This window comes from Urocampus carinirostris, chromosome 17 (genome assembly GCF_059441175.1).
Source record: "Urocampus carinirostris isolate Australia breed hairy pipefish chromosome 17, RoL_Ucar_1.0, whole genome shotgun sequence".
Classification (NCBI taxonomy): Eukaryota; Metazoa; Chordata; class Actinopteri; order Syngnathiformes; family Syngnathidae; genus Urocampus; species Urocampus carinirostris.
Genome location: NC_142365.1, coordinates 19,317,896 through 19,340,521, shown reverse-complemented (window position 1 = coordinate 19,340,521; position 22,626 = coordinate 19,317,896). Strand labels below are relative to the sequence as shown.

Below are 22,626 nucleotides of genomic sequence, written 5' to 3'. Positions count from 1 at the left end.
TGTTAAATATAAAGAATGTAAACAAATTGATTTATCTTTCACCATAAAAAATAGAAACACTTACGGTGTGGCCATACTCTTTCTCAAGTGGGTGATAGAGAGAGGTGGATCTACAGAAAAAAAAGCAAATTTTACTCATTCATATTTGTCAATTTTACTTAAAAAGTCAAGAAAAGGTAAAAGTAACGTTTACTTGGGGCATTTGTATTAAAACTAGCAACTAGAAAACATTACAACTTGCAAATAACCTTTTTTAAAAGTACTTATTGTCCTTTATGACATTGTACCAAAATAAAACAACAAACAATAATTTCCTCTTCAAGAAATGAATAAATAATTAATAATTAATGCTTAACCCTCATACAAGTTTACAGGACTCTCCTAGAAATTTAGAAATGTGTTATCTGCGTCAGTAACGTTGCAAAAGAATCCACCATGCAAAATAGTGTTTCTGGCAGCATTAGTCAAAATAATATGATGGGAAGGGATAAGTTTGAATGCCTTTAGGTTGAGGTTTACTACTGGTACTACTGGTGGTCTAAAGGTAATTTGTCAATGCCCTAAGCCTAAATACCATGACTGGGGTTCAATTTCTGTTGCAAATAATGTTTTGCGATTTTAGTCATGGACACTTATTGACTGCTGAATCATTGCACTAATATATTAAACAAGGTGATATACACGAAGAAACACGATAACTCTAGATAAAGTCTCAATTTCTTGCGTCTTATAGTCAGGTGAGCCTTTTGTGTGAAACATATCTGACAAAAGACCATTTTTGGGGGTGCGTCTTATAATCCGGTGCACCTTTTAGTGTGGAAGTACATATTAAAGGAGTACGGTGTTGAATATTCATTAATTTTCTACGCATAACTGTTTTATAAACAATGCTGCCAGGAATCCCTAACTAATCCATTATACTATGGAAAACGACAAATCAATAATATTGAAGGTGATATGCGTAAATGCGCTATTGCAGTCAGGTGTATGGATTGGGTAACCGCTCAAATCATTTGGTACCTATAAAATAGTTCATTGTTTGAAAATGTTGGTGACCCAAGTCTAAAAGTTTCTACAATAATAAATACAATAACACCCCAGCCAATTTTCCTTACCCTTTTTTCTTTTCAGCTTTTGTTTTCGCTGCTTATTCACAAAGCAAGCTGCCATTGTACTAAAAAGGACGGCTGCAGCCAAGAAGCAGATGGTGGCCACGATGCCGGCCACAACTGGTCTGGCCAAACCTGATTCCTCGAACATCTCAGGGGGTGGGAAGAAATCTGCGGAGTAATTAAAGTTCGTTATAATGTAACAGAGCATGAGAAGCAGAGGTAGTGTAAGATCGGGCCTAAAAAAAATTAGCCCGATTCGAGCCAGCACCACGTGTATCTAGCCTGAACGAGCCCGAGCCGACCAATACACTTGATTTTGAGCGAGCGAGCCTGAAGCTAAGTTTTATGTTTTTAAATAACAATTATTCTTTAGTTTAGCTTTCCATACAAATGCAAGATATATGAAACGCTAATAAATAAGTCGGAACGTCAAAAATGTCTGACAAATAATGAACCACCAAAAATACAGATAGAATAAACAGAAAAAAACTTGTAGATCAGAACACAAATACTAACAAGATTGGTTAATCAAATGTAAATAGGAAAGAACCAGTAAAGTAACAACTAGGTGGACCTAAGCAAAATCGAATGGTCTTAGAGTTGCATAAATTCAGTAACCCATGTGATCAATTTGTCGTTACAAGGAGGACCCTCCTAAAAGGGAAATAAATGCATTTAATGTAAGGTCAGTAAGGGCCCGGTCACACAGCCGTTTGCGTCTGAATCACGGCCAGAAATTTCTGCCAGTGAAGCAGACGCTGTTGGACGCTTTGAGATTGCCATACAGACGAGATACAGCAGTGCTTTGCACGCGGTCGAAAATTCACACGCGATTGGCAGCGCGAAAATGTTTTGCGCTGCTCAAAACTTTAGGGCCCGGTCAACAAGCCTTTTACGGGCGTATCGAGGCTGAATCACGGCCAGAAATTTCTGCCCATGAAGCAGACGATGTTGGACGCTTTGAGATCGCCATATAGACGAGATACAGTAGTGCTTTACACGCGGTCGGAAATTCACACGCGGTTGTCCGCGCGAAAAAGTTTTGCGCTGCTCAAAACTTTAGACCACGTGTTAACCGCGGGCGGCACTCGAGGTAATGACGCAGAATTGACGCGGAACGACGTGCTCTGGCCGCGGCCAGGGCGTGGTTACACATGGGTAGGACGCGAAATTTCAGCGGGTAATCGTGGGTGGAGCACGGTCATAGCATGTTCTGCGCCTGTATCGCGGTGTTATTACGTGAAATTAGCGTGTTACGCGTGTGATGGTCAAACGCCTTTCTTCGCGTAAATACAGCGCGATTTGCCGAGCACACGTCAGTTGTGCTCGAGACGTCAAGGGGTGGACATGGATCCCCGTCACCGTAGTGACCTCGTCTTAATCCATTTTTTTTTCTTGACATTTCTTTTCATTTCATAACAAGATAATAAAATAAAAATGAAAAACTATTACAATAATAACATATTGGCTTCTTCGGTGCCATAGCTTGAAATCTTGATCTTCACGGGACTGTGTCTTGAGCGGTTATGATTTCTACAGCCCGGTGTTATGCCGAGAAATGCATCCCTGCCGAGATTTGCATCCCCTCGCTACTACAACCACTTTTACCTCGTTTTATCTCACTTTTAGGGAATGTAATGGCGAACATATAACCAAATCCACTTCGTCTTGCATTTGTTGGGAATGTAATACAACATAAACCATTCCGTCTTTGTTTTTGTTGTGAACGTAATCGAACGGTAATGCACACCGTATATAAATCACTTTTGAGAACTGTTATGCACTCTACCGTAAAGCTTATTATGCAGAAATAAGCTTTACGGTAGAGTGCATAACAGTTTCAATACGAGCGATTTGAATAGAAAAAGGCAAAATAAACATGTTACCTGCTCAAAAGTGATTTGTATACGGCATGCATTACCGTTCGATTACATTCACGACAAAAACAAAGACAGAATGGTTTAAGTTGTATTACATTCCCAACAAATGCAAGACGAAGTGGTTTTGGTTATATGTTCGCCATTAAATTCCCTAAAAGTGATATAAAAGTTAAATAAAACGAGGTAAAAGTGGTTGTAGTAGCGGCAAGGATGCATTTCTCGGCATAACGCCGGCTAGGCAGCTTTTATACCCGTGGTCCACACGAGAAAATGACGCGGAAATGACGCGATGAGGAAGCGGAACAGTCGCCGGCGTCTGTTTTGCAGGCATACCACCGATGAACAGCGGGTTGGCCAATTTTGCGCATTTTCCATCGCGGGCAACCACGGGCAAAAAAAAACCCGCAAAATTTTACCCGCGATACAGACGCAAACGGCTGTGTGACCGGGCCCTAAGATCCAAAGTATGAAAAAAGTCGTTTTTTGAAAATGTTTTTTTCTTTTTCAATAAATGCGTTATTCATTTTTTATTGCAAATTATTATTCACAAGTCATTTTTTATACACTTTTAAAACATTTATTTATTTTTCAAAACATCAGCAAGAAAGAAGCCATCTTAAGCCCGACCCTAACCAAAATTCGTGTCAGGCTCTGACTCTGGCTCAGATTTGGGCTTAAGACCTTACCTCTGATGAGGAGTACAGCCCTTTGAGACTCCTTGTGATTTAGGGCTATATAAATAAATATGATGACACCTACATGTTCATTCACAACCTTTCCCCTTTCTACCCTTCCGACCTCCTTCACGGTGCCACGCCATCCCGCACCCTTAGATCCTCCTCCTCCCCCCATCTCACTATACCCATTGGCCATCTCAGCTCCACGGGGAGCAGAGCTTTCAGCCGCCCTGCCCCCCAGCTCTGAAACTCATTGCCGACTGACCTCCCGAATTCTGCCACTCTGTCCACTTTCAAATCTGGACTCAAAACCCACCTCTTCAAACTTACCTTTTTATGACCATCTACCTCTACAGGTATCTGAATTAATATCATTTGTCAGAATGCCTTACCTGTGCTCGCCACACCGACTGTGTTGCTCGCATCACTGATGGTGTCATCCATAACAGCCATGACACGAAACTCGTACCAGGCTTCCTAAAATAAGAACCACAATGTCAAGTCAAAGTCAAGTTTTTTAGAATAACCCTAAATTACAAAAAAATATCAAAGGACCGTACAAGCTACAATAACAACATCCCTCGATCTGAAACTTGCATGCAGGCAAGGAAAAACTCAAAAACCTCAGCATGAGGAAAATAAGAAACCTTGACAAGGGGTCACACAAGAGGTAATCCACTTCCAGGATGACCAGGCTGCAATAGATGTTCCATTTGGTAACAATACACAAAATGTAGTCAACATCAGCAATATCCGTAGGTAATATGAAAAATTGTTCATGAAGTCCAAAACAGTGGTTAAGGATAATTTTCTGAGTAGGTAGATCAAGATATACTGACAACCAATGTTCCCACTAATCTGCGTGTGTGGGCAATTGCACACTGCTCAGACAGTCTCAACGCACTATAAAATCTATCTATTAAACAAAAACTAGGCCTCAAAATTGACATGCAAATTCAACCAGAATTACAGTACTCGCAAGTAAAAATAAAATTCATTCAAATTCATATGCCATTTGTACCAACTATGGTCCAGTGGTTAAGTGTCGGCGCTCTAACTCCGGCAACCCGTGTTTGATGACAGTTTCAGAGTTTCAAGATTTTGGTCTGTGACACTTCTAATCAATCATTGCCCTCATTTATCCAGTAAATGTTAAATAATTACAGTAGTTCTTACTGTAGTCTCAATTTTATTATCCTTAATGTCCGGTGCAACTTATGTTTGAAAAATATGTGTCCAAATACTATTGTTTGAGGGTGCGCATTATATTGCAGAAAATATGATATTTATAGATACACACAAAAAGCTTGTAAGTTAATGATTATTTCAGCATTATGCAACAGTGCCTCTGTGTCTTTTTAATCAAGGCAATTCCAAGAAAACAACATAACTTAAATTGTGATTGGTTTGTGATTACCTGAATGAGGTCGCGAGCAAGAAACTCTGTCTCACTGGGGGGGATAGTGTCGTCCAGGACCATCCATCGTTCCCCCAAGTGGAACTCCAGGACATAATGCTGGATGGGTGAAGTATGATTGGCTGGCGGGATCCAGGTAAGCAGGACTCCCTGCTGCGTGCGATTGGCTGTGAGGCACCGTGGTGGGGTAAGCAGCATCAGCGGTTCGGGGGTACTTATAGGAAATACTAGAAATAAACATGCAGAAAGAAAATCACTGTAGTGTTGGAATCGCAGGAGTAAATCAACTAAAGGGTTTCTTTAGTTGTACAACTATATTAGCTTTGGGTCTTTATTAAATTTCTTACATCAGTGCTTGTAAACCTGTGCACCATGGCATTTTACGATGACATGAAACTTTGTTTAGCGTGCCCTAGAAAATTGTCCAAAAATAAGTAAAAAATGCTTAATATTGACTATATTACCCAAATTATCTGACATCTGCCATATCAGACCAAATTGCTCATTATCTGATGCATTATCATGTTGTAATAATATGATCGAAACATAGTCAAGTCAAATCAAGTCATGTTTATTTGTTGAACCCTTAATCACAAAGAGTCTCAAAGGGCTGCACAGACCACAGATTATTGAAAACCACAGTCATAATAGTCTGTGGCTTTCATAATTTATGACACCATCCCCTGATCTAAAACCTACATGAAGGCAAGGAAAAACTCAAAAACCTCAACATGACCAGGATGACCAGGCTGCAATGGATGTTGTATAACAAATAATACACAGATATTGTCAACATAAAATATAGGTTATTCATATGCTATAGAATAGAAGTGTGTTTTAAGCTTAGATTTAAACATTTCCACTGAGGTTGCAGATCAAATCTCAGGGGAAAGAGCATTCCACAGCACTCGGGCCCAAATGGAGAACCCTCTTGAACTTGCGGATCTCTTCTTGGCTCTAGGGATCACTAGTACCAGATACCAAATAAGTGACCCAAAGACCATCTGTGTAACATTTTTTTCTACAGCTTACATGGAAATGTGTAAAAAAACATAAATTCACAAATTTTTTCGACTGATAGGGCCAATTAAGGGGCCGGTCACACAGCCGTTTGCGGCTGAATCACGGCTAAAATTTTGCGTTTTTCTTTTGCCCGTGGTTGCCCGGGATGGAAAATGCGCAAAATTGGCTAACCCGCTGTTCATCGGTGGTATGCCCGCAAAACAGACGCCGGCGACTGTTCCGCTTCCTCATCGCGTCATTTCTGCGTCATTTTCTCGTGTGGACCACGGGTATAAAAGCTCCCGAGCCGGTGTTGTGCCCAAATCCGACTCCTACGCAACATGCGCGTTCACGCGAGGGGGGGGGGGATTTTATATACGGTGTGCATTACTGTTCGATTACGTTCACAACAAAAACAAAGACGGAGTGGATTAAGTTGTATTACATTTCCAACAAATGCAAGACGATGTGGTTTTAGTTATATGTTCGCCATTACATTCCCTAAAAGTGAGATAAAACGAGGTAAAGGTGGTTGTATTAGTGATGGAATGCAAATCTCGGCACTGGGCTGTAGCAATCATAACCGCACAAGAACACAGTCCCGTGAAGATCAAGATTTCAACCTATGGCATCATTTTTATTTTATTATCTTGAAAAGAAATGCCTAGAAATAAAAATGGATTAAGACGAGATCACTACGCTGACGGGGGGGGGGAGGTTAAGGGTGATTGTTCTATCTTCTTTATTCATTATCCATTATCGATCAATTCATACTACGCTACAGAGCTTAGGAGCCGGGACTCTTACTCTCAACCAAAAGGCGAAGCTAAGGTCCCAGAATTAAAGCATTGCTGCGAACGCACCGAAAGATTTATTCGAAATGAAGAGAAACTACGCTGACGGGGATCCATGTTCACCCCCTTGACGTCACGAGCACAAATGACGTGTGATCGGCAAATCGCGCTGTACATACGCGGAGAAAGGCGTTTGACTGTCACACGCGTAACACGCTAATTTCACGTAATAACACCGCGATACAGGCGCAGAACATGCTATTACCATGCTCCACCCACGATTACCCGCTGAAATTTCCCGTCCTACCCATGTGTAACCACGCCCTGGCCGCGGCCAGAGCATGTCGTTCCGCGTCATTTCCGCGTCATTACTTCGTGTTGACCACGTGTGCGGCACGCGGTTTAACACGTGCTCAAACTTTTGAGCAGCTCAAAAGTTTTGAACGCGGCCAACCACGTGAAAATTTCCGACCGCGAGTAAAGCACTGCTCTATCTCGTCTATATGGCGGTCTCTAAACGTCCAACAGCGCCCAACAGCATCTGCTTCACGGCCAGAAATTTCTGGCCGTGGTTCAGCCTCAATACGCTCGTGAAAGGCTGTGTACCCGCGCTCTGAAGAATTGAGCAGCGCGAGAACTTTTTCGCGCGAATTTCCGACCTCGTGTTAAGCACCGCTGTATCTCGTCTGAATGGCGAACTCAATGCGTCCAATAGCGTCCGCCTCAAAGGCATAAATTTCTGGCCGTGAATTCAGCCGTAAATGTCTGTGTGACCGGCCCCTAAGGAAAAGTGATGAGATTTTAAGTAAAAAAACATTTAGGTGACTTTTGGGATTTTTACCACAGCGGCAGGTCATTTTGGTGTGGAGACAACAGGAGGGTTAAGCAGTTCTATCTTAATTATGTTTAGAACAGAGGCCTCCAATCTTGTCACTTTTATTTACAAATGAGCACAAAGGACACAAAGTTTTATATGCATTTCTAAAATAAATCATCTTATTGCTATTTTCTCACCAGGTTAATGATTGAAAGTAGGGTTTAATAAGACTCCGTCAACCACTAAACAATCATTTCACGAGAAAATCAAAATGACCTAGCACTGGTGAGCTATTTTCAGAACAGGTCCGCGCGCACCTTAGCTGTTCTCAGGGGGCCCCCTGGTGCCACGGGCACCATATTGGAGACCCCTGGTTTAGAATGACCACATCTATTGGTTGAAATATACTGCAAGTATAAATATGAAAGAACATTTATAACTTTGTTTGGATATGGCTCTTTGCAAATTATTGCTACAAAAAAATTCAGGTCCTTACAAACAGAATAAAACAAGTTGACTCAAATACAAAAAAAACACAAACCTTTTCTTAGGGAGGAGGTGCCCAGAATGCTTACCTAATGTGTTGAGAGTAATAACTTCACTGAAGGGTCCTGTGCCAAGCTTGTTTTGGGCCAGGACACTGCACTGGTATGTCTTCTCGGGCTCCAAGCCAGGAACCACCATCCACTCTTGGCCTCCTGGAACGGGAACTGAGAGCCAGTCATGTGGACCTAAATGCTCCCTTTTCAGCCTGAAAGGGGAGAGGGGGAAGAGGTGAGTAGGACCGAAACATGGACATACTTTATTACTTTTGCCCAAGTAATGCAGTCCGCGTGTCAAGTGGTACCTCTTTGTACGAGCACAATTAAACACAAGAACTTCAGTATAGGAGTTTTATTTGCACCAAAAAAAATACCCCTGAGGCTACCACTAGAGATTACTTACCGCTCGTGACTGCTTACCGACAGCATCAACTCGTCCAGTTTGTGAATGCAAACTACTACAGTCAAAAAAATAAACAATTGTGCTGTGAACATCTTTTTCTGTTTGTTCATTTAAAGTTACAGTAATTTTAATTTCAAGTGTACAGTAAGCACTTATATATCAAGTTTCTTGATCTCATACCTGTCAACCTCAGCCAATTGCTCCCCTTATTAATGATTGCAAATCCTCCTTGATAAGCGCCACTAAAACTAACAAACAAAATGCGGCACCCATTTACTAATAGAAAGACAGACTATGTAGAAGACGGCAACACTATTAGAAATCTATGATGACGTTGTTGTCTGCTATGAGTGACTGAAACGACCCTAGACGATCTGGATTAGAACCGAAATGGGCAAGATGAGATTGGTGTGTTGTTTTTTTCCCATATAAAACTTGTTATGGTGTATACAATAAGAAAATATCAACAAACGTATGAAATACAAGAAAAACGTATATGTTGACAGGTTTGCAATCTCTGTGACTCTTCCTTGCAACCACAAGTTTTTAATGTTATCAAATTGTTAAAATTTGATTGTTATGGGAGCAATTCCAGCTATGAGAATGATTCTGGAACAAATTAAGCTCGTAAGAAGAGGTATCACTGTAAGATGTTCAATACAAAAAGCGGTGAGCTACTTCTTTATTACTGATGACTGTGACGTGCAATCCAGTTTTATACGTATTTCTGGCTGTGCTCAACAATATCTGATATAGTAGATCATTTTGGTAATATAGCTCAATTTAAGTACTATTTTCTTCTTTTCAGCTAGTTTTCTGTGGCATACTAAGGTTTGACGGCCACACAATCCTGGTTTAAAAACGTTTACTTTTCTTTCTTTCTTGTTTCTTAGTTTGACATAGAAGGGAACATTGGTTTCAATGTCAGATTATCAACATACACGGAGTAAAGCATGCAATTGGCAAGCAGTGCAAAGCAGCAGCAGAAGCAGACAATTAGCGTCAAGTAGGTACAAAATATTCTCAGGGTACAAATTAGAGGACTATAAATTCAGTCTGGCATCTACTGGATGAATCCGTGTATAATGCGGCGCTCATGTATCACGCATACCCCTAATTTATTGGTATCAAATTCTATTTCACTTTTCTCAGCTCAAACTTTGTGTTTCGATGTAATCAAAATCTGGGACGTGGTGGTCAGAGCGTTGATCCCTAAATACTGGACAATCAGTGATCTATATGACATACGAAAAGCCATTTGATTTTTATCTCAACATCACGCTATTTTAATACTCGGTGCAACAGATGAATGTTAATTTCATTGTGAGTTTTATATTTTACAATGACAAAAAATTCTATTCTTCTATGGTATTTTATTTTTGCATTTGTTTAAATGTTCAGGATGACTTTTGTTTTTCTCCATTCTAACATTTGTCTTTGGCGCTATGAATAAAAATAGTGATAATGAGATAAAACCTGATTCCTTTTTGATGTGTCATCTATATCACTGAAGGTCCAGTAGTTAGGATTCTGCGCTCTCATCACTACGACCAGGGTTCGGTTCTTGTTGCATCCAAACCGATTTTTTGCAATTGTGGTCAGCGATAATTATTCCTCAGATTATTCATTGTACAAAAATGGAAAATCTTGTGTATAAGGCACACCTAAGCTTTGGCCTCTTTTTAGGTAAAGATATATGCGCGTGATACACGGCTAAATACGATAAAACCTTGTGTATAACGCACACCTAAACTTTAAGTTCTGTTTTAGGTCAAATAAGACAAAACACGGCAAAACCTTGTGTACAACACGCACCCAGGTTTTGAGTTCTTTTTGGGATAGAAAAAAAATGCACAGTAGAAACGAAACAATACAGAAATTTATATCAGGGAGAAGAATGTTTTGAGAAAGGAAAAATAAGCAGGTTGCAAAGCTTGCTGGGATGACTCACACATGTCCGTACCAGACTGAAAATGTCTGTTGGAAGCCGCCATTGTAGCCCACATCCCACGACACGTTTGCCCAGGTTGAGGACACAACCGCATGGACATTTGTGGGTGCATGGGGGCTTGTGCCTGCAAAAGGGCATATGAGTCATTTGTTAAAAAATACACATGCTGCATACATATTAAGTCTTAACCCAAGATTATGATAACAAAACCTGTAAAAAATGACTGTTGGTTTATAACAAAACTCTTATAGGATTCATCTTGATTTAGTCAGAAAGTATACATTAAAGACATTCCATATATAATTTGTGATGTTTTGGTAACAGTGCCATCTCTAATCTTATTGCAAACAATCCTTACTACGTTGTTATCAATGACAATAAAGACAATTTTATTCTATTCTATTCAATTCTAATCCGATCCAAAATTAGCAAAATTACAGGTATTGATGCTGCTGTTGTGTTTTTCTTTTTTTGTCAACTGAATTGGATGTAACATAGGATGAGTTTAGTCGAATCACATTAGTATTATCAACTTTCGCTCTAATCCTTCTCCTCTCAAATACATGCATACATGTATTTTTTTTCCACAAAAATGTGATAAATCACAGCTAATTACATACTATAAACTGCGAAGTAATTTTTCATAATTTAAATCGGATGGGGACACTCCTGAAGATTACCATATTTTCTGGACTAATAGGGCCACATAAAAAAAAGCAAATTCTCCAGAAATATGAACATTATAATCCATTGTGCATTATATACAGCTAAAACTGGAAGAAATGCATAGTGGTAAATTACCATAGCTGTAAAATAATTAATTAGTCTGGAAAATATTGCTGACCACGATTGCATAACAATGGTGGCAACAAGGGTTGAACTGAGGTAGTGACGATGAGAGCAACGAATGCTAACCACCATGCCACAGGGAACACAGGTGATCTATGAAAAGGCATTAGGTCTTACCTCATGATCACATTATCTAGTCACGGTACCAGATACAGAGGGTAAAGAATGGAGAAAACAGAAAGGGATTGGATATTGGTATTGAATGATGTTTCACTTTTTCTGAACCAAACTGAGCAGTGTAAGTGACAAACGTTGTTGAATATCTGTGGCCATAATTAAAATCATTAACTGACAATATGAACTATGAACACAATACCAAAATAAAATATACAATATATTTATTTCATGTCCTTCAAAGTCTCATTCGTGATTAGATACACCAAAGAGTTGTTTCCCCTCTTGTGCGTTTTTGTGTTTATTTATATCTTTCAGGACGACTTTCCATTTTATCCTTTTCATATGTCGTCTGTATCCCTAGTGGTCAAGTGGGTATGAAACTGCGCTTTCCCAGCTGCGATTTGGGGTGGATTCCCGTAGCATCTAATATTATGCAATTTCGATGAGCTATATATTCTGATCTGACTGATAAATAGATGCACAAATATGGTACTGTACTTGTTTTCTTTATGTGCAACCCTAGCCCATAGTGTTGTTTTAATTCAATGCCCCTTATACTCCGGTGCACGTTATATATGGAAAAAAAGTCACAAAATACTATTTTCTTTAGAATCCAGTGCACCATAAATTGCGGAAAGTATGGTACTTACATACAAATTCTATTTTATTCTATTGTATTTCATGAATCCCTAAACAGTTGTATTATTTTGTCAACATGTTTTGGGACCTGGGTTTGCATTTGTGCTATGTATTTGTATTACCTATGACTTGTACATGTGTGCTGGCAGTGATGCTTGTAGCAACGTTGGTGGCAACACACTCCCAATCTCCATGGTCCTCCTTTGTAATTGACTTGAACTGTATGCTGCCTCGTGGCAAAACGTTGTGCTTGCTTTTACTGGGTTTTCCCACCTAAAGTTTACAAAAAAATCAACAACAAAACAACAAAAAGAGAACTTTTATTTAAAAAGCACATTTTATACATAGTGTGCATCACAAATGCAAAGATCTAACACTTAAAAGCATTTACAAAAACAATGTCTAACAGGGGTCTCAAACTGAATTTACTTGGAGTGGCCAGAGCTACCATCAGGTTGAAGTTGGGTTGCATTAGCATTAGCTTTTAAATCACTAGTAGTATACCAGTTAGTTCCACATAATTGTGTGGTATTTTAAGAGTCTTACCTTCCTCCATGTTATATTAGGAAAGGGGTCTCCTTCAGCCTCACATGGGATAATCAGTTCTCTCCCAGCCTCCTGTCTATACTCCCCTCCAGGGACCACTGAGAATTTAGGTGGGTCCTGGAAATAATCCATAATTACCATATTTTCTAGACTATTAGGTGAACCGTAAAACCCAAAATTGGCCAGAAATTTGAAAGTGTGCCTGATATTTCAGTGCACCTTAAACACCATAAAATTCGGTGGAAATTTTGGAAATGCATATAGTATTTATCCATGTACGTTACTCAGGGTTTGTTGTTTCATGGCCAAATTCAAGCACTTTCAAAGCCAATTTTTCAATTTCTCAAGTACCCAGCATCTTTGTCTCTTCACCTATTGAGCGTGACACGTAAAGGAGGATGACGCTTCACATGACAATGGCATACAAATTAATTCCAGCTGCCGTTAGTCACGAGGAAAGAAGGAATGCAATGGCAAAGTGAACAAGCTACTGGAGCAGGCATGTTGTCGTCAATTATGAGCAGACTTGGTTTATTTTTTAATCATCATCCATTGAGCATGGCAACAATTTCAAGCATTTACGAGCAATCAGACAACATTCAAGCACTTTTTGTACTTGAAAACAAAAAAAGAGATTCAAGAAGTTTCAAGGATTTCAAGCACTAATACAAACCCTGGTTACCAAATAAAGTTTTATGGTTTGCTATTGTAGTTGTGCAATGATTGATCAATCGCAAAACATCGCTGACCAAAATCTCAAATCATTGTATGCAATGGGAATTGAACCCGAGTCACAACAGGAACGGATTAATTGCTTTTTAGTTATTACTTATGGAGAATTTTTTATCGAGATGCAACAAATTCTAATCTAATCAAATTCTAATCTTGATCTGGTAACAAACTAGTCTCGTATATAGCGTGGCAATTGTATAAAGTATTACCCATCCTACTCATTCTGAGAAGCATATTGTTGTCTCCAAAATAAGGTGAGGCCTCCCAAAGATGACATGTTTTAAGACAGGGGTGTTCAGACCTTTCAGAAAGCAGGCCAGCTTTGGTAAACTGAAAACGTTTGAAGGCCTATTATTCAGCCTGGCATTCTTTGAATAGTCTTTAATAAATTGACCCTCCATGAAAGCTTTGCAGTGCTTGGCGATCAGCGTCTCCAGCTCGTAGCTTGCCTTTGTAGCATTTAAACTTGACTCGCGGGGTTTTGTAAAAAAGCGATGCTATGCAGTTTAAACAGCTTTCAGTTGCTTCACCCTTTCACAACGTTCATTTCCAGTTAGCTTTTCTTAGTCAGCATGTATTGTCTGGCACTGCCTCATGATATTATATTCTTTGAAAACAGCCACAGTTTCTTGACAAATTATGCGGTTGTTTCGTATTTTGGGGAAAAAATACTCAAATTTTACTTGTCCTGGAATCTGCAGCCCTCACAGTCAAATTTCCTTTTTTATTTACAGTTGCTATGTCAGAACAGGGTTGGGCTAAAATTCTCACAAAAAACCCCAGGCGGCCAAAGAGCTCCGGTTATCATCTGGTTAAATGGTGAATATGTTGGGGGGGGGCTATAAATTGATTTTATACTGCGGTCAACATTACTGGCGGGCCATAGTTTTTCAATTATATGACAGGCCGCGGGACAGTAAATAGTTGATCACTGGCTGTAACTACCCCCAAGTCAGACATCAGACATGCCTGTGCCGATTCCAATTAATTTTGTATTTTAGATTGACAAAAGAAACTGCGAATTTAGACAAACACGATCACTTCCATGAGTAGTAATTAAACTTGTGTCATTGTGATGGTATTTTTTTAAAATAAGAAAACCTGACAAATCTACCTTTAGCACCAAGGGAGCAGGAGGGGACCAACCCATGGAGCCCAGGGCATTGTAAGGCATGCAGGAATACGTGCCGAGAGAGTCCTCTGTCACCTCTGCAACACGGATGTTCCCGTCTTCCAATTGGCTCCAACCAGGGTACTGTAGATGTGATTAATTGTTGTTTGATTATTACTGAACCCATACAAAAGGGCTGCAACAAAAAATCTAAAACAGAAATAGTCAAATAGACAATGAATTCCATTGTCCACGATCGTCACCAAACACGTTTTTCCAGCAGAGTGAACCATTCCTACATGAATATAATCTCTTCTGAAAGTCGCATTTGCTCAATAGTGTCTGTCAACATCAAGTAAGCCGACCAAAACTTCTAAAAGTTAAGGAGCATTTTAGCTTGGATACGGTGAAGAAAATGTAGATCTTGCGTATCATGGCAGTCGTGATATTTAAACATTTCAAGAGGAAAGCAAGTCAGGCAATTGAACGAAACAGAGTCTGACTTGCCTCAGTAAGATTAAAGTAACGTTCCATCTATTATGGTTTTTATGACATGCATTGTACAGTGTCTACTCTTATATTTCACTTTAAAAGTGAGCCTGAGCGTTATGCCAGACTTTTCCTGACAAAGACATTTGAAATTAAATTCATGCAGTCCAAAGGATGAATGCCAATTGTTAAAACGTTAAAATAAAAAAAAAACATCAGTTGTTAAAACCATTTGATTTTAAACTGTTGAGAATTGTTAAGTTCTTTCATTACAGAGTTTGCAGTTAACCACTGATTGTACTTAACAAAATGCACATGTTTGCTTTATTATACTATTCTATTGCTGCGAATGAGCCTGTTCTTGGTTTACAGGGATGAAAAATGTTAACTTGATTTTTTTTTTTTTTTTTTTTGGCTTGTCCTTAAAATAGGGACAAAGGTGTATTTATGTATTTAATGTTTCTACTGACCGGACACTGTGCCCAATTCGTTTTAGATACGACATGTTTGTTTTGTTTTTGTACAAATCAGCAGTATGCTCAATAAAAGATGCATTTTTTAATCATAACCATTTTTCTTATTATCATTACCCAAAACATAAAAGGAACTTCATGCTAAATTTAAGAAACCAACAATAATTATCTGATTATTTGAAGAATCGTTTAAACAGTCGGGGACTTGACGACTATTTAAATAGTTGTTAGTTGCATCTCTTCAATACATACAGTAAAGGTACTTCATCTTACCTTATCTATCCGGAGAGGAATACCATCTTTCTTCCACTTAATTAATATTACAGGTGGGTGGGCGTCTACAGGGCATCGGATAAAGCCCGGCAGACCAATGGCCACGTAGAGTACAGATGGCATGTTTACAACACGGGCAGGATCTACTCAAACACAGAATAGAATAGAATAGAATAGAGTACAATAGAAAATGTTTCTATTGTCATTGATACGAACATAGTGAAACATTGTATCAATGAGATTAGACATGGCATTCAAGGGTCAACATGTAGTAAAGATTTTAAAGAGAAAAATATTAACTGGCCCAAGTTATGACAAGAGTCATCCTAACAAAAGTGCAATGGAAAGTAATGCAATAACACTTGCCAGATAAGTTGCAGGATATATATTTGATATATTTTCACAGTTTTGCACGCTTGTTTAGATCATTAAAAAGTTTGTCAGAGCAATGGTCGAGGAGGTGTTTCTAAAAGTAAGAGTAAGGTGAAATCGGTTGCTCAGCAATCCCTGCAGTATTCTGATAAAATCTAGGCCATTTAAAATCAGTGTTTCTCAACTGGTGGTCTGCGAACTTAAATTGGGTCAACCTAATTTCAGCGGGTCGCAAGCCTTTGCCTTTGCAAAATAATGCTAAGCAAATTTTAAAAAAACATGGTCATTTAACCCTTGTGTTGGCTTCAGTTAAAGGACATTTTTATACTTTTTTATACTGTTTTCATCGAAATGAATAAAAAAAAAAACAATGTTTTTTTTTTAATTTTATTGTATGTAAAGACCAATCTAGGTAAAGTCATAAACGTAATGTTAAAAAAATATAATTAAGGTGATTTTTGGGGGTGTTAACAACAAAGTGCCGGGTCATTTTGACCCGAGGACAACAGGAGGGCTAAACTCCTTGAGAGTAGGTTGCGATAATTCCCTGCAAATGTCATTTGACACTTGCCATTTCATACCACAGGAAATTTACATAAAATGTAGTTTTTGTATTTTGTCGATTTTCAGTAGATTGTCTTTCTTGTGAAGATCATTCACGCATCACTGATAACAATTATTTTTGTTTTTCTGAAATATTTTTTTACAAGGGCACGTGCCATTTGATTTTAATCTCACCGTAAACCTTCGGCATTAATATGGTGTCTTGACTTAAGTTATTTTGGTTGAGACAATTCTCACCGATTCTCACCGAAGGGTGCTCTGTTGACCAAAACCACGTCTTTCTTATAACCTCTTAATATGTATACGTACATAAAAGAGCTTGTATAGTATTTTGTTTACTTTCTGTTTTCTTATGGGTGGGAAAGTGGATAAACAGTTCAACATATCACAATGCACTATGCAAATCAGTGTTTTTGGCACCGTAAGTAAAAGTAGTGTAATAATGAGATAAGCTCTAATGCCTTTTTGCATGTCATCTGTACCAATAAAGCGTTAGTGGTAAAATGTTGCCCTCATCACCTTCACAAGCCGTATTCAAATCTAATTGCGTACAGGGCCAGCGATGATTTTTGAATGTTTAATCACTGCTCAAATAAACCTCATGTAGAAGAATTTCATATTTCTGGCCATTTGGGGCATTTTAGGTGCGCCTTATAGTCCGGAAAATACTTTATTAGCACAAAATGTGACTTGATTTTGCCCTTTTGGTATCAGAGCATGTGAAAAATATCCACAATTTAATCATTTGGTCCAAAACACTACCTAAAATAGGGATAAAAAATGTGTATTTAACTACTTTAATAAGAATTAGGTGACAGTGAAAGGAAGAGGGTGATAAAATGGAATGAACGGAGGAAGGACGAGTAAGATGTGAGAAAGCAGCTGATGTATGCGAGAGAGCAAGCAAAAAAAGAGAGTGAGAGAGATGTTTCAGATGACGTAAGGTAGAGAAGCTAACACAGGCGGAAACAGTAGAGGAGGCGTGGAACTATTGGACTGACATCTATTATTTCAAATGAGTGAAGATGACATGAAAAATATTGTTTTAGAGTGAATTTCAGACAAAAAAAGACATGTTGTCACTGTGGCACTGTCGGGATTCCCTTTGTAGCTACCAGATATCAAAATGATCAGCTTGTTTGGACTCCAGCAGACGCCACTAGTTATAGTTATTCGATATTATATATCTTGGGAGAGATATCAGGAATGGGTAATATCATGGGAGAAAGATTTAAACACAATTCATTTATAAACGAATCTTAACAAATTAAGGTTTTGTATTGTTGGATAACATTGATGAGTGGCAGGGAAAGAGAGAGAAAGAAAAAGGGAGCTATTGAGAAGGAGAAAAAGAGGAGAAAAAGAGAAGGAGTGAGAGGGAGAGCCCTCTGTAGTCTAACTGAGAAACATGCCTGCGATCACAGTAATGATGTAATCCCGTCTCTCACCCTCCCATCCCCTCTTTTCCAAGACTGTGTTGCTTGCTTCTGTCATACACAGCAAACAAACTAATGTGTTTTAATCCCAAAAGGGAGTCAAATAAGGAATGCAAAATATCAGTTGCCATGACGACCACGATGTCAGTATAGACAAATACATTGTTGATATTCTGCTCCAATTTGTTGTGATTTCTGCAGTTGTGTATAAGGCGCACCCTAACCTCTGATTAGAAATCTGTAAAAAATTTGTTTGATTTTTTTTCAAAATTTACACTTTGAAGTTGAAAGTAACAGGCATCGATCCAGAGTAGTGGCGACGGGAGCAACACATTCTGACCACATAAAAATTTTAAAACAGCATGGCAAACACAGAAAAGGGGAGAATTGGACACAATGCCTTAAACAAAACTTAATAATGGGGCACTGGGTTGTGTGAAAATTGTCATAAGGAAGATTCTGCCAAGCAGGGATCTCCAACCTCTTAGAAGGTGAGATTTACTTGTTGTTACTAATCAGCACAAAGGCCACCCAGTTTGATATGCATTTTAAAATAGAAACCTATCTAGATGGCTTGCTAAATAGCTAAAAAGCTGTTTAATAAGCCAGTAAAAAAAACTAAAAAAAAAAAAAAAAAAAACAAGATCGCTAGCTAAAAGAGTGAAAATCCAACTGAGTAACCAGATAGAAAACTAAAAAGAACTGGATAGCTAGCTAGAAAGGAGGAAAAAAATGCTTTATAACTAGCCAAAATGATAAAAATATTAACTACATAGGATACAAAAAGGTATATGTCTAACTAGAAAGCTTGCTAAATAGCTAAATAGTTGCTTGATAGTTAGCATGGAAAAGTAAACTAATTAAAAAAGAAACTAAAAGGGAGCTAAATCGCTATCAAAAATAGTAAAAACCAACGAAATAGCCAGATAGAAAGCAGGCCAAAATTTAGCTTGATAACTAGCACAAAAAAAAGTAAGCGAGATAGCATGCAAAAAAATGCAAAAGAATAGCTAGATAGCTTGCTAAATAGCTAAAGTTGCTTGAGAGTTCGCTAGAAAAGAAAACTGATAAAAAAAACTTAAAAAGAGCTAGATGGCTAGTTGAAAGAATAAAAAGCCACCCAAACAGCCAGATATAAAGCTGAAAACAAAGTTAAATAGCTAGTTAGAAAGGAGGACAAAATTTAGTTTGATAGGTAGCAAAAAAAAGATAAAATGTTAGCTAAATAGCATACAAAACATGTAAAAAGCTAGCTAGATAGCTTGCTAAATAGCTAAAAATGTAGGAAGCCAGATAGCTAGCTAAAAAAACAGCAAAACAGCAAAAATATCCTTAATTATAGGGGGGCGGTAATGCACCCAAGCGATGGATGCCACCCGCTTTTAAATTTGAAAATGAAGAAGAAAACGAAATTTAGGCTTTGAGAAATATAATAAACTTTCAATAGGTAGGTCAATAATGCCCACTTTTCATGCAATATGTTGGTGCCACCCATCATACTGAATTTGTATTTTGTCTGAGGGGTCCAATCGTTTTCTTATAAGGACCGCACACAGGACATAAGAACGATAGAAGGGTAGATTTAAAATATCTTGGCTTATTTCTTTTACTGAGTCTCATAAAGCAACATTTTAGATAACTCATCAGTTTCAGATTTTAAACTTTTTTCCCCCAATTACTAAAACTTTACTGATTGAAACTTAAGTCAAGACAGTAATTATTGTTGGTGGTTTTCATCGTGCATTGTGTTCTGATTTATGATCGGCTAAACAGCACCCCTGCCCCTATCTGCCTGTGTCTGGCTGCACCTGAATAACCTTGTGGTCTAGGTTGTACACAAACAGCTTGACATACCTATGCTGAATAAGCGCAAATCCTGTTCAATGTTGAGTTTCTCTAAAAACCATCGTGTCACAAAATGCTCTGAACCGACAAAATCTCTGAAAGGCAGAGGAAGACGCTCTCTATCGCTGACAAAGTTGGACTTTTCGACATGCTAAAGGAAAGTAAAAGCATTTTTATGTCACATTTTTGTTTTCAAAAAAACATCCACATGAGAGCAACAAAAAATCATCTGAAGAAAAAAGGTAGTGGACTGAAATAATTTCCACTCCTATTTAAAATACAGTATAGCAGCAATATCATATTTTAAATAAAGATTTGACGGCACAGAACTGATTTGTAAAAACAAATTATAAAGTACAGTACATTTTATTGTTTAACAAATTTTTGACCATGTAAATAGGGTTTGTTCTTTGATTTGAATGTATAATAGAGTATTTTTAAAAATGAATAAATAAAGGTTTTCTACATTGCGGATTTTGACTATCGTGGGTCCTTTTATAATTTGTGACCCCACAAAAAAATGTGAAACTTTGAGGTGAATTTTATGCTTGAAAATAAAAAACCTGAAAAAACAGAAATAGATCGATGGATTTATTTTTAAATGCTTGAGAAGGGTATGTTACCCAAATATTTTTTATTCAAAGGTCAGATATGTGACCACCTGAAGCCTCTGCGATTGTGCTGTTTTATAATATTTTGTATTTTATGTAGGTTTTTATCTGTAAAAGCCCTTCTGGGGACAGACATGGAGAATTATCCATCCATCCAGTCATTATCTGCACCGCTTATCCTCAGTAGGGTCGCGGAGGTTCTGGAGCCCATTCCAGCTATCTTCGGGCAGTGGGCAGGGGACACCCTGAACTGGTTGCCAGCCAGTCGCAGGGCACACAAAGAAAGACAACTCACTCGCTCATTCACACCTAGGGACAATTTGGACCGGCCAATTAAACTGACATGCATGTTTTTGGAAATGTAGGAGGAAACCGGAGGGCCCGGAGGAAATCACACAAGCACGGGGAGAACATGCAAACTCCACAAAGGAAGGTTTGATCTCATGACCTCAGAATTGTGCAGCGCACGCGCTGCCCATGGAGATTTAGCCTAAAATGTTAGAGTCTGTGACATGAGTTTTTGGAGCACACTTGTTCCTTAAAAAAACAACTTGAAAGGTGGGGTGCATAGTTCGAAGTGTCCTTAAAAATTTTAAACTAAATATGTTCTCTATTAAATATGTGTTGATAATGCTCCACTGAGTTTGGAGAGCCTTTATATTTTTCCCCCACCGCGCCTATTTGCTTTTATCTTAGTTTTACCCTAAGTGTTCCGGCCACTGAGTGCATTATGCAGGAGGAAATGAGATGGGGGTATGAGGGGGAGTTGAGTGATATTACAGGCATACTCACTATTTCATTTTAGTTCAAGATGAAAATGGTGAAAGTAAGAAAAAACCTGTTTCATTTACAGTGAAAATGCGAACCCAAACCCCCAAAAAGAATAAAAAGGAAGAGTATATTCAACCGCATCTAAGGATTTCACATACTTGCATTTGCAACACAATGAGATTGAAAGAGGCTGCAATGTTTATTTTAGCCAGAAGATGAAATCAGCAAGTTGAATATTTTGAAGATAAGGACACAACCCTTAAGTACAGTATAAAACCAAAAGAGGGGTCACGACTCACATTGCACAGTCAGGTAAGCAGAGGCAGTTGGTGGTAGGCCAAGGCTGTTGCTTGGAGCACAAGTGTATTTGCCAGCATCCTCTGGCTTGATTTGAGCAATAATAAGGGAGCCATCGATCAGAACACTGACTCTGCGCTTTAGGTCACTGAAAGGTAAGAAGGAAAATAAATGACCGCATAAGATTGACATCGCTTTCTAGAATAACATCCAAATTGTGCTGGATATTTATAGCATAGTTGGTATAGAAGGGCAAATTCATGTATTTAACTTTAACAAATAATTAAACTCAACATTCGCTACATATGGATGATGCGATGTATTAAAACTGAACCTCTCAGAGTCTTACTTTTTGAAAAAGACATTGTCTTCCTCCCAGAACCAGGTGTAGGTCAAGTTCCGGGGGTAGGCCTCCGCCTGGCAAGTGAAGAAGGCGTCTTGTGAAATGTTCACTGTAATGTTTTCTGGCGGCAACACAATGAAGGGAGGGCCTGGTGAAAGACAGGGAAAACAGTAAAGGAATATACTCGACTATATTGCTCAAACTACAATGTCAAGTCCAAAAACACCCTATATAAAATGTATTTTTTGATGTTTTTGTTTGGACAGTGAAACAACGTTGGTATAGTTCCGGGGTCCAGAACCTTTTTGACTTAAAGAGCCATGAAAGCAAACAATTTTTTGAGGAGAGCCACACCATATACATATAAGACAAAATTCAACAAAACCGCTAAATCTGCTCTCAGCACATTTTATTTCACTGTGTAAAGTTTAACAAAAAACATAAAATATTCAAAATGCCAGAGCCTGTGTTCAATATCAAGAAATATACCACTTAAAATGTGTCTCTTTCCCGTAGGTAATTAAAATCGTGAAGGCTCATTGTTGTCCTAAATAATGGTTTAA

The 22,626-nt window shown here is 38.5% G+C and overlaps 1 protein-coding gene across 1 annotated transcript in view; it reads right to left on the bottom strand.

The window, feature by feature from the left end:
- LOC148349446 (protein turtle homolog B-like) overlaps positions 1-22,626 on the bottom strand; it is a 71,481-nt gene that overhangs the window by 23,063 nt on the left and 25,792 nt on the right. Inside the window, exons 6-17 of the mRNA XM_088320413.1 lie at positions 22,070-22,211; positions 21,723-21,868; positions 15,825-15,967; positions 14,593-14,733; positions 12,747-12,863; positions 12,323-12,473; positions 10,596-10,719; positions 8,275-8,450; positions 5,087-5,313; positions 4,062-4,146; positions 1,116-1,280; positions 65-110 (exon numbers count right to left, since the gene is read on the bottom strand). Of these exons, the coding sequence (XP_088176539.1) occupies positions 65-110; positions 1,116-1,280; positions 4,062-4,146; positions 5,087-5,313; positions 8,275-8,450; positions 10,596-10,719; positions 12,323-12,473; positions 12,747-12,863; positions 14,593-14,733; positions 15,825-15,967; positions 21,723-21,868; positions 22,070-22,211 (1,663 nt within the window). The remainder of the gene's footprint in view (positions 1-64; positions 111-1,115; positions 1,281-4,061; positions 4,147-5,086; positions 5,314-8,274; positions 8,451-10,595; positions 10,720-12,322; positions 12,474-12,746; positions 12,864-14,592; positions 14,734-15,824; positions 15,968-21,722; positions 21,869-22,069; positions 22,212-22,626) is intronic.